The 17,415-nt window shown below is 36.1% G+C and overlaps 3 protein-coding genes across 3 annotated transcripts; all 3 read right to left on the reverse strand.

Moving 5' to 3' along the window:
• Nucleotides 1–1,729: 1,729 nt before the first annotated feature.
• Nucleotides 1,730–9,976, reverse strand: LOC147869835 (uncharacterized). Its single transcript, XM_087333722.1, has 16 exons — nucleotides 9,851–9,976; nucleotides 9,083–9,118; nucleotides 8,801–8,994; nucleotides 8,151–8,288; nucleotides 7,883–7,953; nucleotides 7,644–7,676; nucleotides 7,490–7,565; nucleotides 7,104–7,343; nucleotides 6,884–6,959; nucleotides 6,571–6,737; nucleotides 5,709–5,816; nucleotides 3,713–3,910; nucleotides 3,518–3,589; nucleotides 3,066–3,224; nucleotides 2,664–2,762; nucleotides 1,730–2,158 (listed from the first exon to the last, which is right to left on the reverse strand). Exons 1-16 carry the CDS (start codon nucleotides 9,924–9,926, stop codon nucleotides 1,898–1,900), a joined length of 2,004 nt encoding a protein of 667 aa, XP_087189848.1. The 5' UTR covers nucleotides 9,927–9,976; the 3' UTR covers nucleotides 1,730–1,897.
• A 1,200-nt stretch (nucleotides 9,977–11,176) lies between these two features.
• On the reverse strand, nucleotides 11,177–13,314 carry LOC147869836 (calcium-binding protein CBP-like). Its single transcript, XM_087333723.1, has 5 exons — nucleotides 12,721–13,314; nucleotides 12,350–12,396; nucleotides 11,776–11,948; nucleotides 11,660–11,678; nucleotides 11,177–11,500 (listed from the first exon to the last, which is right to left on the reverse strand). The coding sequence occupies exons 1-5, from the start codon at nucleotides 13,181–13,183 to the stop codon at nucleotides 11,396–11,398; spliced, it is 807 nt and encodes a 268-aa protein (XP_087189849.1). The 5' UTR covers nucleotides 13,184–13,314; the 3' UTR covers nucleotides 11,177–11,395.
• A 1,026-nt stretch (nucleotides 13,315–14,340) lies between these two features.
• Nucleotides 14,341–16,330, reverse strand: LOC147869837 (pentatricopeptide repeat-containing protein At3g53360, mitochondrial-like). Its single transcript, XM_087333724.1, has one exon. It carries the CDS (start codon nucleotides 16,327–16,329, stop codon nucleotides 14,398–14,400), a length of 1,932 nt encoding a protein of 643 aa, XP_087189850.1. The 5' UTR covers nucleotide 16,330; the 3' UTR covers nucleotides 14,341–14,397.
• Between the last annotated feature and the right edge of the window lie 1,085 nt (nucleotides 16,331–17,415).

Consider the following 17,415-nt stretch of genomic DNA (forward strand, 5'->3'; position numbering starts at 1 on the left):
CACATGAAACCTTCCCAAAATCATTGCACAACACTTGCAACCACTCTCTTGTCCAAATCTTTATCATAATACTTTTGGACAAAAAATCTTCCTAGATTCAAATAAGTCATAGTCCTTTCTTAAATCTATATCAATAGTACAACAATCAAACTTCTCAAATAGCTTTGACATAAATGGACCATATGTGCATTTGGCCTGGCACACATTTCGTGTGTATTTATTCAACATCACCTTTATACATTGCATACAAATATTGGTGTGAAATGCATTCAATATCCATAGAAGTAATTAATACATTCTCATTAAGTACCATTCTTGTGAAAGAGGTTCAATATGTATAACAAAGACCAAATTACCAATGAATGCCAAATGGAAAGTTTCAATGATTGATTGAAAATTACTATTTAGATTATCCTTGATTCCTTTGTTTCTAATGGATGTACTTGAGTCTATATGAGGCGTTACATTTGTGCTCAACAAAACAAAAGTGAAACCTTACTTATAATGAATCAATATTGATCTAACCTATTGTAATTACTTACATTAAAGATAGCATATTTTAAATTTCAAATGTTGAGTTGAAACTTAACATATAGCGTAAAGAGGAAACTCACGACTCATCAAGGAATAAATTGATTTGGTACATATTGCATATGTTTCTGTATATGCAATTCATTTCCAAATCATGAGAATCATCCTTACTAATTGCTATAGCTAGAAACATATAAACTATAAACATTATGTAATTATACCATATCGATTATGGCATATGTTATGTTATATTTTGTGGAAGCACATTTACAAGTACAACCCTACTAGTCTATGGCCAATGAGTGTATCCCCTCTCTTCTCTCTTTCAAAATGATTTTACATGTGAGGTCACATTTTGAAGGCCTTGGACGTGTGGACAACAATCAAATCCTATCATTCATCTATAATTAATGTGCAAATAAGTTATGTAGCTAACAATGATTGGTTCTTAACAATTATTGCATTATTGGTTTAATATTCATCAACTTTGCTATTAGTCAATTTTATAATTAATAGATCTCACATATATTTTTGTACTCTAAGGTGTGTGAAAACAATTGTCAAGGTGCAAGTTATAGTATACCTCAAAAGCACCTATTGAGATAGTGACTAGTAAAAAAGAGTTGTTAGTTTGGAAAGACAACATGGTTATGTGAAATTCTTATGAGTCCTAAGTGTTCCAAATTTTAATAGTTCATTTCTACTAGCTAATGTTAAGGAACGTTTGAGAACATCAAGCTCATACCTATGTGGATCATGGGGGGGGTGTTGTAAAACATTGTGGGTTATGGTAAGGCTTGATTGTAAATGAACCTTTCCTAAACATCCAAAAATAGACAAAAATGTGAAAAAATACTTGCGAATGGCATGTTAGTGTGTCTAAAAACAGGAGATTGCGACATGGTAAAGCACAACTTGAAATATATTTGCATTTATGCTTTCCAATGTCCCTCTAACGTTTGATTCTATATTCACAAGGCTATTAGGCCGAAATTCTAATTTTCAATAATACAAACATTGCAGGCATGCATGGTGGTAAATCGTGTGTTGAATTTGACAATAAAACTCTTCATAATTGTTCATGAGGACTATTGAACTATAGAGGATGGATGGTTTTTACTACTTACATATTACCACATCTCCACAGTCCACAAAACAGTGAAAACAGTTACACACCGCTGAAGATGCAATGCTAACAACTCCATTCATCGTGCCATTTGGTGTGTTGTACAACTCTGCCCCTATTTTAAGTAACAATGGGTTCCATGTTTTCCAATTGATTGAAACTCGGGTACAATTTCCCAGTTGTTTTTCCTCTCATCTCCAAACTCCACTCCATGAAGAGATCCTAGCACTAGTATGGGCTTCAGATTGGTGTTGCTACGGTTTGCCCTGGAGATGTTTCAAGTATTCCTTGACAAGCATTCTCTGTTGCCTCAATATCTGAAGGCATTGGATATGGGTCCTCTATCACTTGCACGGGCTCAATTGCGGTGAAGCTGAATAACCGAAGCCCTAGTGCCAAGCACTTGAAACACTCTGTAAAGCTCGGTTCGCCTTTCTGTATCTTTTCCAAGGATTCTTGAGATAATACGTCTCTGAGTGTCACCAGTATACTCGCATGGAACTGTAAATGTCAACAATCATGAGGTTTCAAAAATGTTATGTGTCCCTTCTTTTTTTCTTTTTTTCGAGAATGAATTGATGTACTGGAATTAAAAATGCCGTATGTAGTCCGTTGGCGAGTCATCTAATGGTTAATGCAATGATGTTAGAGCCATGAGATCCTGGGTACAATACTGCAAAAAGCATGTGTAAGGGACACTTAACATGCTGGTGTGAGCCATGTAGATGGACACACCCCCAAAGAGCCAAGTGACTTGTGTATCGAACTCAATGCTCCTGGGAGAAATGCCCTACATCGTACTCAAGAGGCGCCTAACATGTTGGTGTGAGAATGTTAATGGAAAAATAATTATAAAAGGTAATTTTTTGTATGACCATGTAGATAGACCATTTTCCCGAATTAATCCCCCACACAACAGAAACAAATATAAAAGAATGACTATATTGTAACATTTTAACTAATTGATAAATTAACTAATATTCAACTTTAAGAGTAAAGATTAAACCTCTCCCAGTAACTCTTCTCCATATTCTGCTGATTTGTCTGTTGCCACAAGAAGCCCATTTCCTTTGGCTTTGTACAGGATTGTCTTGATATTTTTACTCTGTGAATATTTACAGAATAGTATTAGTTTTTGCATTAATATTTTAGTTACTTCTTATATACATTGTTTATAAGATTTTCCAAAATACAACCTAATACATGGAGCTGATCAACACTGACCACTCTTTGATGTAAGAAATAAATGTACTTTAACATTAATGTTCCATGATAAGCCTAAAAGCACTACCACATATTGACTCTGTTGCAATTTGATCTCATATTGATGTAATAAAATGATCTACTATTTTATCACTCAATATGTATTTTAGAAATCTAACCCTAACACTGTAAAATGGAATACTACCTTCTCAAATGTTGGTGGGAAGCGCAATTCCTCGATTTCCAATATTCTTACCACGCAAGAATCTTTACCAGCTATGGGGTTCCATTTGCTACTCGCAATCGCACATGTGGGAATTGCCAATGCAATGTCATCACATGTATAATGTTCCACCATTGCCTCCTTCACAACTAACCCAAAATTCTGAGTGTGAGATTCTTTTAGAGTCATTAATTCTCTATCGCAATAAAAAAAAATGTCATATACACAAACATCTTCAGGGTTAATATAAAATACCCCTCATGTAATAGGCAATATCAACATTTAGGGGTAATACGAAAAAGGAACTGTACATACTGCATATAAAAAAGCAGGACTCTAGATATTAATATTTCAAATGAAAAAAAGGAATGACAAATTACACTTCAAAATGTCGCTATAAATACCAATCCCCTCTTGCATTCAACTTTTCTCACCTTAATTGGTGTTTGGAAAAATTGGGCATCATCATCTTCAGGCATCAAATGCAAGCCACATTTTGATAGTCTCTGTTACCATGCAACACAACAATATGATTGATCCATATGTGATTTCATTCTCAACTTTCATGAAGTTTCACCAATGAGACTATATATATATATATACTATTTTCTTAATGTATAATGTCATACCTGGAGAAGGAGTATTGGTTCTAATTCTTCTCCTATAATATGTTTGCACTCTGGAAATGGCGTTTCTAGAAGTTTGCACAAACCACTCCCAACTTCAATTCTGATAATGTTTCCATGGGTGTCCAATGTGAGAATAGCTTTATTTTCTGTTACAGGATTCAAAATCCATGATTGATATGGATAGTATTTCACTCTGCTCTGCTCCAAAGAAAATCCATATAAATCGCATTTAGTTTATCATAGGAACATATATGTTGGGTTCAATCTTTCTGGAAAATGATAGTTTTTTTTGCCAAAAAACGATATTACATTAGTATTAAGAAACGCCCTATGGCTATACATAAAAGATATACCGTTCAGTAATGAGCCCCTTTCTAAATTCTAATTGTTGGCTTAGATAAATACTTCATGTAGAGTTGAACCACTCCACCTTATCAGAAATCTGTCTATAAAATATTCCTTTGTCCCAAATGGCATGAAACACCAATCGTTTGAGCTCTGCCTATTGCGTATTACCTTTTATGTTATCCAAAGAACCTCTGAGATTATGCACAATCTCTGTCCAAATCCCAGAAATTATTTGGGCAGGTCTTTCAGTTACCATATTGATGATATGATATGAATTCATGGTTTAGCCATAATGATAAGGGATTGGAATTGCCCTAGTCATCTCTGACGACGATGGGTTATACTCCATGATTCATTAAATCCTTCATTAATGCACTGATAAACACTGAAACCCAAATAACTGAATATAGTCTTATCAATGTGGAAAGAATATATAACATGATTCTTCATATATTTGGGCTAAACACTGAAACCTTCTAGAAACATACTTAGCAAGACGAGTTTAGAATGGGTCCAACTCTCCTAATAACTGTATTTCTTTTTTCTGGCTTCAAGGCTATTTAAATCCCAAATTATGCACTTGCATCAATCTTTCATCTGTGCTGCCAACAATTGATGTCCCCTTAAACCAATCATTCACCTTTGCATACCAAAAGTTGGTTTAACCTTCTTTCCTAACACTAACTGTACAGACAAGGCAAGAGCACGCCATCAGTGGCAGTGCCTAGGCTGCACCCATTGGCAAAATGTAGAAAACATAATCTAGACATGCAATAGCTATTAGGCCATGATGCATCTACTCCCACCCCATAGGTATAGATCCCAAGTGGAAGAAAAAACTATTCTATCGTCTCTGAAAAACCAAATTCAGCATCCATAAGTATTTTTAAATATCCATGGGAGACCCAAATATGATCTATAAGACGGGGCTGAGTGGAGAGAAATGATTATGATCTGTTGAGGTCCATGGGGGGGGGTTTGAAAAGGGTAGAATAAAACCCAAACTACAACCTAATATGAAATAATACGCACGAATTTCACACTATGGATCTTTCAGAAGTTTGGATCTGTGGTTAAGTGGATGGGCAAAGAGCATTTCTAGTATCATAATTGATGGCCGGCCACCATCTGTAATTTTACCAATATTGAGTATTAATATGGCTGTAATAATACTTGGACTTGAATCTTTATTGGGCTGTTGTCTATTTCATGTGGAGGCTTCCAATGTGGTTTAGTATAGAAAATGGAGTCATTCTCCTGCCTTTTTTCTTTTCCTTTACATGCACATTCAATTTCGTATGTAGCCATTTAGAAGTAATTTTCCATTTCATGTCAAGGGCTTCCAATGTGGTTTAGTACAGAAATTGGAGTCATTCTCCTGCCCTTTTCTTTTTCTTTGCATGCACATCCAAACACTCACATTCAATTTCTCATGCAGCCTTGGGAAATGATTATGAAAGCATTTTCCTTAGTCTTGATATGTACTTTTTTTTTAGGGGGGGGGGGGATTATTAATTTCCATGGAAGACTGAATGTGGTCAATGGGAGGTGGCCAAGCCCATGACAAGGATAAAAAAATTCAAAATAGAGTTGATGCTAAGGTGTAAACCACTAAGCCAGCAGCAAGAGAGAAACAGCGAGGGAGAACCTGTATTACTGCATGTGGCTTTGCTTTGATTGTCTCAAACTTCAAAGTTCGAGTCAATTTATCATATTCCACATTACTGATGCCTTCCTTCTCCCAAATCTCTTCTTCCTGAATCATATAAGACATTCAGAAAATGAATATGTCCAACAGAAAATTCCAGTAGATGTAAGCTTCCTCTCATGTTAGGATCTTATATTAACCATCTTACATATAATGCATGTGCAGGAATAGATTATGTATATCTCATATGGTTTCCAGGAATTTATAGTAACACTTTAAAATGATTTCTATATCATTTGACAAAATGCTCAAACTAATGACTCCAAAGCCACATTGAAAACATGCATCTAAAGGAATAGATAATACATACATCATCATATTGTCAGAAAGATTTCAAATCTTATCACAACTATGAATGTTTCGAGGATTTTTTTTAAATAATTTCAGAAAAACAAAATCTATGTCATTGACAATATGCTTAAACTATAGATTTAAACATCATGGAAATGCAAAGGCAATCAAGACTACATTATCATAAATCTCATCATTAATTACAAGGTGAAATATATTTACTAAGCATCAAGGGTCTTGGTACTTAAAAATAAAAAATACAAAATGCCTGTGCAAAGCAGATAAGAGCAATGGCATCCATTGTCCTTGACACCAATTCGTTCTTCACAGTCAAAATTACATTAGAAACACAATTATTACCAAATAACATCGGATGGCAAACATGTCACAAAGGCTTTGCACATTATCTTATTTCTTCCTGAGGAGAGTGTGTGCATGTCTATCTGTTGCATTACCAGAAAAAAGTATGTGTGTGCATGTTTTCAGCATCAGTGAGAGAGAGTATACTGACCTCATTCCACCAACCTATCTCTGGAATTCCCTCTGAAATTATTATTTTTTCAGGTATAACAAACTCCAGCCCAATTGGAGACACTGCTGTAGATCCAGGTCCCACACCAGAACCATCTCCAGAAAATGGGTATCCAAGGTGTACCACAGAATTTGTCATCAATGAAACTGCAGGGGAGATTATTGGCATCAGAAAATTTGGCATATTTACTAGCTGATCTTTATTTGTTTTTAAATTCAAGATCAGGATATCTTGTATCTTATATCAAGTAAACTCAGTAAAGTACAAATAATTAATAGTACAAAAGGCATACCTTTCTCAAAAGTCCAACCCTTAGATGATCTAGATGCTGGGGGGATCGCCAATACATCCAACACAAAGATTCCACCCTGCATCAATGCATTCATGGAAAATTTTATACTTAATATCCTTTTTCCAAATGCATCATCATTTAGCTTAAAATGAATTAGTTGCAATCAATCCAGGCCAATATCTGGGATATTCCAAAACTCAAAAAATGAGCTAAATCTCACCACTGACTTGAATCTGTTGCGAGAATTCAGAAGAGGATCTAAAACTTGATGAAAGGCTCGAACTGCAACACTAGAAAAACTGAATGCCTTTGGTAGTGTTATAGTTATCATCAAATTTGAATCATTCAAGACACGCACACGAGGGTTTTTCGCATGGTTGATCCACAGGTAGACCTTCCATCCTCCTGACATGGCACAAAATGTAGCCTCATTTGTTTTCTTCCAAATTTCATGAGACCTCTACAAGACAAAAGTTGTAGCAAAATTATGCAAGTGAAAACTTGCAGCATCTAGAAATTCTCTTTAATATATCCTCATATTTACCATCAATTTTTTATTCTAATTATCAAAACCAGGCCACCCATGGGAAAGAGAGAGAATCATACTATCAATAATGATGCTGTCGTTTGATCAATTTCCTTTTGCAAAAGCAGTTCCAGATTCTTCATATAACGATGATACCTGCTATAAAGACCACAAATTCATCAGAAAGGTTAAACCCTACTATTTCCCCAGACACTTTTCTTTTCTGATACTAACATGTTACTGGTGGGGAGTCCCAGAGTTGAAAACCTAGAAACATAGAGTACATAGGAAATGTCAAATACTAATTTTTAGATTCGAGAGATTAAAGATGATTAAGTTTTACATAAAACATAGAGTACATAGGAAATGTCAAATACTAATTTTTATATAGTTCACTTCATTCCCAATGATTATCCTATGATGTCATGCCCAATGACCATTTACCCAGACAATTTTCATGTTTAATTAGTCACCTTTCTTCTGACGAGGGGTTATTCTCCTTTTGTTTTGCCACCAATGCAAGATCCTCTACAATCAAAAACACCTAGAAAGAAAACAGAAACTGGAAGTTAAAATTATTATGAATAGTCAAAGCATTTGATTACAGTATGTTACTGATGTACAATAGTCATAAATGTGTTTGAATGAAATTTGTGTGTGGGATCCAATTATTTAACACTGATTAATGAATATGCTTTTAGTTAATTATTTACCTATTTACATCTAATGATGTCACAATACCTTATGAATGCTCTTGCTTGTGGTCAATGCTGCTTCATAATCCCGATCGCAAGAATTCTCTACTGCATTAAAAAAGTTGTTCATTCGTCCCTCATCACTTGCATGGGGTAAGCTTCCAGCTTCTACAAACCTTCTCCACTAATATAGAAAAATCAGTGAGTTACAAGGATATACAAACATCTGAACGAGTATTTTCTGTCACACATTTGAAATATTCTGATAGTGTCTTAGATTTGCTAATTCCCTCATAAACGTCAATAAACTCAACCTCAAGTGCAAACTGTATATTTAAATATGTAATGTGGGTTGAAAACATAACAATTCATACTAGTCATCAAGCAAACCCATTCAAAAATATTTCTCTGATAGGAAGCTTCTACTGTCTAAACTGCAGACTGGGTATAGCCAACAAGCCAGTATTGATTTTTGCATTCTCTTAACATAAACAGGGGATAGACTTGGAATGCACATAAAAGTCACCTCAACATCTGATGCACACTATGCCACTTCAAATGAACATTCCACATGAATTCAAACAGGGGGTAGACTCTGAATGATATTTCTTAAAGCTGTTACACACATGTGGATGAGTGTGTTGGCAATCGGTATACATCATTCCTCTCCTTCAGTGAAGGTTCAGTCATACTTACTTCATCCGCATTAGCTGCTGTAGCATTAAAATCTGCAAGAGCTTTAGATCTCCAATTGAAAAAGCTGAGTAAACCTTCCTTTTCAATTAAAATGCGTTCATGTTCAACTTTCAAGCGAGCCTGCTCTACTTCCCATGCTATTCTTGCCTCCTCTTCAAGTCGCTTTGCCTCTTCCTCAGCAAGCCTTCTCTTTTCTGAAAAATCACATCACACATTTCTCATGGGAAAATACAAAGAACACAATTTTATAGCATCTATAAGCCATGGCTCAGACTTATTGACCTTCAGCTAGTCTTTTCGCTTCCTCTTTCTTTTTTTCTGCATGTAGAACAAATTTTTTATGTTAGTCTAAAGCTTAGTGATAAAAACTAACAATATGTTTACATTGTGTTATCCATATATCTACCCATATGATCATAAATTCATTCAGATATGGAATGTCCTGCTTTCATTATTTGATTCCACTAAAAAATTTGAGAATTCAAGAAAATGGTTTACCTATCAATTTCCCAGGGGTTTAGAGGTCAACAAAATGCCTTTATTACCAACAATGGTGATTGATTAGTTGAATTAACGGGATCAAAGTCCAACACAAATGTGTACGATTTCTGATGAATTTCAACAAACATTTACAGCATTTTCCCCACAATTTCCTATCACTTCATACACTCGAAATGAAACTCAGATGATCAGCAAGGAAACTTTTGTTTTCCCAAATATCGAATTCGTATAGCAACCATATCCTATTCCCAGTGATCGAATTCAACTGAAAAAAATTACATGGAGCGTACTTGAACTCGAAAGGAATAAATGCGTCGCAAAAAATGTACAAATCTTCTGTCAAACAATGTTTGCACTCACAAAATTATAGATAAATGAAATATATGTGTATAGCTTCACAAAAGAAAAGAGATTTAAAGAAAATAGGAGAAACAAAGAGAATGGAAAGGGAAGCAAGCCCTGAACGGTCAACTCTTCATAAAAGACATTGGCAGACATGTGAATAAAAAACACATGTAGAAAACCAGAGAGAAAGACAGATGAAGGAACCTTTTAGTTGTTTTTTGAGGGCCTTTAGGTCTTGCTTGCTTAGTTTCTGGTTGTTCTGAGGTGCCTTTGGCGGCATGGTCTCGTCGCATTAATTAAACAGAAGACAGAGAGACAGAGACAGAGACACAAAAATGGAGACGAGAAGAAACAGTTACAAAAATCGTGACCAACCAAATTGTTTGTTTGGTGTTTGTTTTTAAGACCGGTTAGTTCCTCCAATTTACATTTCTGGCCCATCTCTCCTCTCTTTTAAAGGATTTTGTGGGTGGAGCCTAGGGTTGTGTCCACCTGAGACCTCTTTGGCTTTTGGTGGCCCACCACACCATACCACTAAAAAGTCATACATTTGAGAAAAACCAAAGAATCCTCACCGTATGGCTATGATGTCATTCCATCGCAATTGCTCTCCTATGGAAGTGTAAAACTCTCTCTATGATGTAACATTAGAAAATTTCCGATCTGCTATATTCTTGTCCCATAGCTTCTTCCATAGGTTAGCGATGGCAGGTCTCATCCTCCTCTCCTTGGGACCAAACCAATCTCTCAAGCGTAGACCCTCATGTTACATCATACACATTTCATGGAGTTTCTTGTCTCGTCGGCTTTTGCATATATATATACCCATGAATGATTGTTTATAAAAAGACATCTCCCAAGCTTAGCTCATATGATTGAGATTCTGGTAATTGCTTCTACTTTCTAGTGTCTGATTCGATGTGACCCCAACCCCCTCGAGCCGTACATTTGTGCTTGCATCTTATATCGTCAAAAGACTCTTCTCAATTATAGTTTGACTGCATGCATACTATTCAATTGTTCCTAAGAACAGTGGCATGTAACATTGACAATTTTTTCCATGATATGCGGAGTTGCACCATCCTTTCATAGGCTATGCTAATAATGTGGATTGTTCTTGGTATATCATATAATTAACATATTTTTACTCGATAGTTAACACGACATTTAACAATGCTAGAACCAGAATTAAATTTGTATGAATGACAATCAACTCCTTGTATTATAGGCAATCTATTGCTTTGAGAATGCTTGTGCTTTGAGAAGCTAGAACACAAAGGCGATTTTTTTTCTCTCTACTTTTCCTAAAAAACGAGGTTTTTACCACTTCCATTTGTTGTTTTGATACATTATTGGTTAATTTATACAATAACAAGCGTGTGTCACAACAAAGAGTTGCAAGTATAGGTTAGGTGTGACAATCTTACTAGCTATCCCAAGACGTGCTTTACAAACCCCCACGGGTTTCATATGATCATTTACTTTTTAATTGACAAATAAGAAGCAATCTAAACTAACATGTGCTTTCCATCACCAATTTCTTGCTTTTATTATAATAATTGATGGTTCCTTTTACAAAATACACATTGATGTCCAAATGTTGAATTATTTTTCACAAAATGCTATAAAAAGTGCCTCATTACATCGTTATTGACACGAAGGTCCAGAAACATATCTGATCCAAATTTCTGTTTTCATGTTAGTTTATATGCATGTGAACACAATAAAACTGTCAAGCCTTCATCTATTCTATGCGACGATAAAAGGAAGAACCATCAGCATAAAGGTTTGATAATCCAATGTTGCAGAGCCTTTCATTTGTTTGTCTTGCGCTTTAAATTTCTCGGTTAATCCCTACAGGAACAAACACGAGATACATATACATATATATCTTAAACCACACCATTTGAGAAACTAATGGTGTATATATATGATCACCATTTTGGAAGGAAAAAAAAATCATATTTGTTTATGCTTTTGCACTGAATCAACTATATGTCATATTATGCATACCTTAACAATCAGCCCACACCTGAAAAAACCACAAAAGAAAATAATACAACAGGTAAGCATCGTTATGCCTATATGAATGTTTTGACATTAAAAGGAATTAAAATTGATCCACATACTCCACGAAGCTGTCATAATCCATCGCCTTTGCTTTTCCACTTCTATCATACTTTGATATAAGGCAATCAACAATGGGAGGTGAGATTGAATATCCAAGACTCAAAAGAGCATCTCGTATCTCGCCTTTATCGATCGATCCACTCTTGTCTCGGTCAAACCTCTCAAATATGCCCTATACCACAGATATTATGCAAAAAAATCAAACTCCAAAGACATTACAATCAAACCACACATTTGACACCTAAGGAAACATTTTGATTCCCTTTCAAGTCACATGCATGTTTAAAATAAATCAATAAAACATAAGATGCCTCGTGATGTATTCAGATGGAAGCAATGTTGATCATCACTACGTGAAAATTATCAATATATATGGTCAATTGCACCCACACAAACACATCATCATCATCATCATTGTATAATGATGTACGATCCCTCACATTGATTAATTTACATTTGTATTGACTCATATCTCATTGTATAAGCTCAAACGAGATCATACACACTGCAACAAAATAAATTGTAAAGATGAACAAAAACTCGTGATATATAAAGACGACAGTATGCATATACCTTCCAATCTTTCAATGCCTTAAACAAGGTGACAAATTCCGTTGGACCTAAATCAAACGACATGAGATATTAAGTTAAATATTCCAGGCTCTTTCTTTGCATTGGTAATGCTGAAAAGAAGGCTATTCAATGAGCAGCGCATAATCCATCCGAATGCCAAATGATATGTATGTGATCTATACCCGAATTTGTTAATACTTTCAAATAAGCAGTACATGAGATTTATCGCCACAATTTGTTGATGTTGTATTCGCCAAGGGCAGGAATAACATAAACAAATGGTGTAAAAACACAAAAACATTTGGCCCTAATGGATCTCAGCTGCATATACCAGAATTAAAACTACAAAGTTATTAAAATCTAGTGTATACCAAGTTTGGTAGCATTATTCGATCCGAACATGTGGATCATCAGGCGTACGGTGCGAACACTGAAAGGCTGAGAATAAGACAAGACTCGCTGAAGCTCGAATTCGTCGGCACTTCCGCTTCCATCTCGATCCGCATCCTGGAACAGACGCACAACCTCAGGATCGGTTCCCGGAGGAAACAGATGATAGTTCAAACCACCCTGCGGAGGAGGATACCCCGAGTGAGGAGGAGGAGGATATGCCGAATTAGGAGGAGCAGGATATGCAGACGAGTGAGGATATCCTGAAGGCTGAGGATATGCAGAAGATTGAGGATATCCTGAAGGCTGAGGATATCCCATCGGAGGAGAAGTCAAATTAGGGTTTTGCTGTTGCCATGGTGATGATGATGGTGGTGGTGGTGGCCCATAGCCACTAGTGCTCTGCTGTGGTGGCCATGAAGGATTCTGATTGTATTTAGACATACTACCGATAGGATGATGAAAATGATGAACTGAGGTTTTCTGATTATTGCTGCTTCTGCTCGCTCTGTTTCTTCTTCTTCTTCTTCTTCTTCTTCTTCTCCTTCTCCTTGCTCTGTTTCTTCTTAACAAATATCTGTCATTGACTTTTGAATTGCTATATTTTGAGGAAATACTAAAAATGTCCCCTCTGTCAGGTATTATCTAGTTTCTTTGACATTGTTAATTTGTTGGAAGGATCTTGTTGATCCGAGACTTGAGTTTTATTTAAACCCAACTTTGCACGATCTTATATTTGATCCATTATGTGGAAATTCTCGACAACATGTTTTGTTCGATAGGGTTCACAAGTTTGAGTATTACACTTAATAGCAATGCTCGACCCTAGATCATGTTTGAGTTCTCGTTCCCCGCATAATTAACGTTTATCGATTGCAATGCTCATTATTAGAATTTTCGAACATGAAGAGTTAATTACCAACTCCACATGTACTCACAACAAGAAATTATTTCAATACAATCCCATGATTCACATTTGATATTGAAGATTGGGTGCTTATCTATGACCCAAGTAGGTATATAGGATGGCTTGACCACCTTTAATAATAAATGGGTTGAGGGTCCAACATCGATGTAATAAATTAGTAAAGTTGTACAATAGAGCAGGAACCAATGACGAGGGTCATACCTCATTCAGTCAGTTAAGTCTCAAACACATCCATATATAACATTTTCAAAGCAAAACTCCAAAGTATATTACATTCAACATTAAAGTTGTAAAGGATAAAAAGGTCAAGCAAAATACGTAGAAATGATAGTGACACAATGTTATCTACAAGTTGTCACGTGAAATTGGGCCCTTCACCTAGAAATCATACATATATCTCTATTTCCCATTAGATGACGCTAAAAAGGGAGAATTCCACTTGGCACAGAGGAACAATATTAATCTAGGTTTTCAAGAACCATCATTCTTAATTTGATAGTTAATCCCCCTTGTACATGCCTAGGTTTTTGGCAAAGGAGTCTTATGATATTTTAATATTTTAATAAATTTCTTTTTTTGTGTCAAGGTGCAAAATTTTCAATCCAAATCTTGTCCACGACGTTCCCTTTTGATGCATGACATAAACTTAATCTCCTTCTTTTGATTTTCATGTATATTATGATTTATCCTTACATAAGCTATATGATGTCATTAACTATGAATTTGTCAACTATGTTGTTGGGTTTTTCCATGTACTCTCATTGAGCTTTTTGGCTACTGAATAATCGACTAGGTCATCAAAGAAACGTTTTCCGACCACTACATTGTTATGTGTTTTACAATTAGTTAGCAACGACATCCATCCTAGAAGATTGAACTCAAAAGGGATTGTCAAAAGAATTTCTTCGGCTAAATGCAAATAGCCCACTCGGCCCAAAACGTCCACCATGCAATTGTAAAGCTCTACAGTTGGGGGAACACCATCAGATTCCCTTGCTGATCTGAATAAAGAACATCCCTCATCTAAAAGTCCTTGTTGACTGCATAGTGACAACATGGGAACAAACGTGACATAAATCGGATCAACTCCCCCTTCTCGCATCTTTCGAAAATAATCAAAAGCCAGATTGTACTCACAATTTTCAGATATTCCAGAAATCATAGCATTCCATGTCCATGTGTCATGGCTCGACATGCTGTTGAAGACATGACATGCGTCCCGGATGTTTCCACATCTAGAGTACATGTAAATTAGAGTGTTATTAATGACTGTGAGAGATTCATGTCCAGCTTCGACTATGTGTGAATGTACGCATCGGCCAGATTCGAGCATTGTCATTATGGAGCATGCTTTTGAAGCAATAACAAATGTTGCTTCATCTGGTTTGCAACAATGATATTGGCACATCTTGCTGAAAAGACAAAGGGCTTCCCACCCAAGTCCATGTTGTGTATACCCAGCCATCATAGCATTCCATAACGCCACATCTTTCCTATACAAGTTATCAAATATATTTTGTGCATCTTCAAGCCCACCACATCTTGTGTACATGTCGATTAAACTACTACTTATGAATGTGTTTAATGTAACATTGTTTCTTACGATGTAGCTATGTATGAGCATGCCCCCATCAAGAACAAATATGTTGGAGCATGCTTGCATAATGGCAACCAGTGTTAAGTTGTTCGGTTTCACATTGTGCTTGGGAAGTCGAGTGAATAATTGAAGAGCCTCTTCAAAATGTTCACAACTAATGAAACCCGTTATCATTGCATTCCATGTAGCCACGTCTTCTTTGGAAAGTATTTCAAATGTTCTCCATGCATCTTCGAGGTTTCCTCTCTTGGCATATATATCAATAAGCATGCTCCCGATATATGCATTCAATTCAAACCCATTCTTTATTATGCATATGTGAACAAATTTAGTTTGATCAGGGGCTGATTCAGAGCACGCTTTTAAGAGGCTCACAAATGTAACACTATTTGGCCTGACATTTCCTGATCTTTGCAAGTATATATAGTATTTGATGGCCTCTAGACCATGCCCATTGTGTAGAAAAGCAGTTATAATTGCATTCCAAGACACAATATCTTTCTTATTTGATGTATTTTTGAACACCGAAGAGGCATTGTGGATGCTACTTAAATTTCCATACATGACAATAAGAGTGTTCCCTACATGCACATCAATCTCCATACCAATCTCGACAATATAGGCATGAATTAACATACCATCTTCGACATGAATACACGCTTTCAAGACTGAAACAAGAACAAAGCTGTTGGATTGTAAATCCATGCCTTGGAAGAGTTTCATAGCTTCTCTGTTTTGTCCTGTTTTCACAAATGCATCGATACTCAGGCTCCATGTCCATGGGCTTCTTTCTGGGATCTTGTTAAAAATCCATGTAGAATCTTCTGATAAGGACTCACCACACAGGATGAACATGCCTATGAAGTGGGTGCCTAGGAAGGCATTCAATTCTAACCCTCTCATCGTGACGAGTGAGTATAGATCTCTTCCTCCCACTAGATCCTTCTTCTTAATCAAGATCTGTAGCAGCCCATAGATTGCATGAGGAGAGGCTACAGAATGTGTGATCATCAGGGATGGATCGATCCTAGTACCTGCCCTTCTATGTTCCTCTGTTTTCCACATGGATGATGGTAACAGTGAGGGGTTTTCTATTCATTTTGAGGGTATAAGTAGGATATGAGAGCCCAAGAGCCATAGCAGGAGCCCAAGTGTGAAAGAAGCCATGCTTCTTATACCCATTCCTTCCTTCCTTCTTTCCATACATTTTGTTGCGAATGAACCCACCAACCAATTATCGCTCCCCGATTGATTCACGGGTTTATGTTCGCCGCGTAATACATTCTCTTGCAAAACGAAACTTTGTATCTACTTTTAGGGTACTAGGCTCGAGCCTCTGACCAAATTGGGATTTTTATTGGTTCGGTTGTAAAACCTCGTGATTTCTCGCTTGAAGATTATGGGTTCCGAGTCCCGAGCAATGCATTGCCATGACTAAAAATGAAATGCTCCATATTTGGTTGTCTTCGATCGCTAGCACTAATGGTTGGTTCCTCGACGTTTTTGGCCTTTATATAATAGTACATGTATACTAAAGTTCAATCCCAAAGCATTGTGTTCATACATCATTCATTATAAGACATCTATGGGGCAATATGGTCCTACAAAATTGGTTGATGATTGATTCGTGATCATAGTTTGCTAAGTTTTAAATCACGACGCATTGAATTGATGGTGCTTTACCACCCTCTCAACAATGTCGATTTACTAGACAACCTTTCTTTGTTTAAACAATCAAACTAAATGTTTCACATACTATTATCATTGTGTTTGAGCAACATCAAATTTGTTGGGTTAAACCTCATACATTTCAAGACGAAAAATAATGTATTTTCTTATGTCTTTCGGAATTACTGATTTTTCTCAAGTATATCTATTCGTGATGTTCTCATTAAGTCGTGTTCATTCAAAAAAATGCCTCATCTTTTATTGTTTATCATTCGTGCAAATAGGTTGCCCCTAAACATACGGCTTTGCAAATCACTTTCCACAACCCAATGTTGGTGTCGTTGTGAAATGCCATCGCCTTTTATACTTATTGTTTGCACTAATTGGTTGCTCCTAAAAATTTGGCTTTTGCCTTAAAAAAGTAATTTGGTTGCGGTCACAAGTTGAATGAATGGTTAAAAATAGACTCTACATATTGAAAAA

This window comes from Azolla caroliniana, unplaced genomic scaffold (assembly GCF_043228905.1).
Source record: "Azolla caroliniana isolate FFs.n. ecotype wild unplaced genomic scaffold, voAzoCaro1.0.p SCAF_1, whole genome shotgun sequence".
NCBI lineage: Eukaryota > Viridiplantae > Streptophyta > Polypodiopsida > Salviniales > Salviniaceae > Azolla > Azolla caroliniana.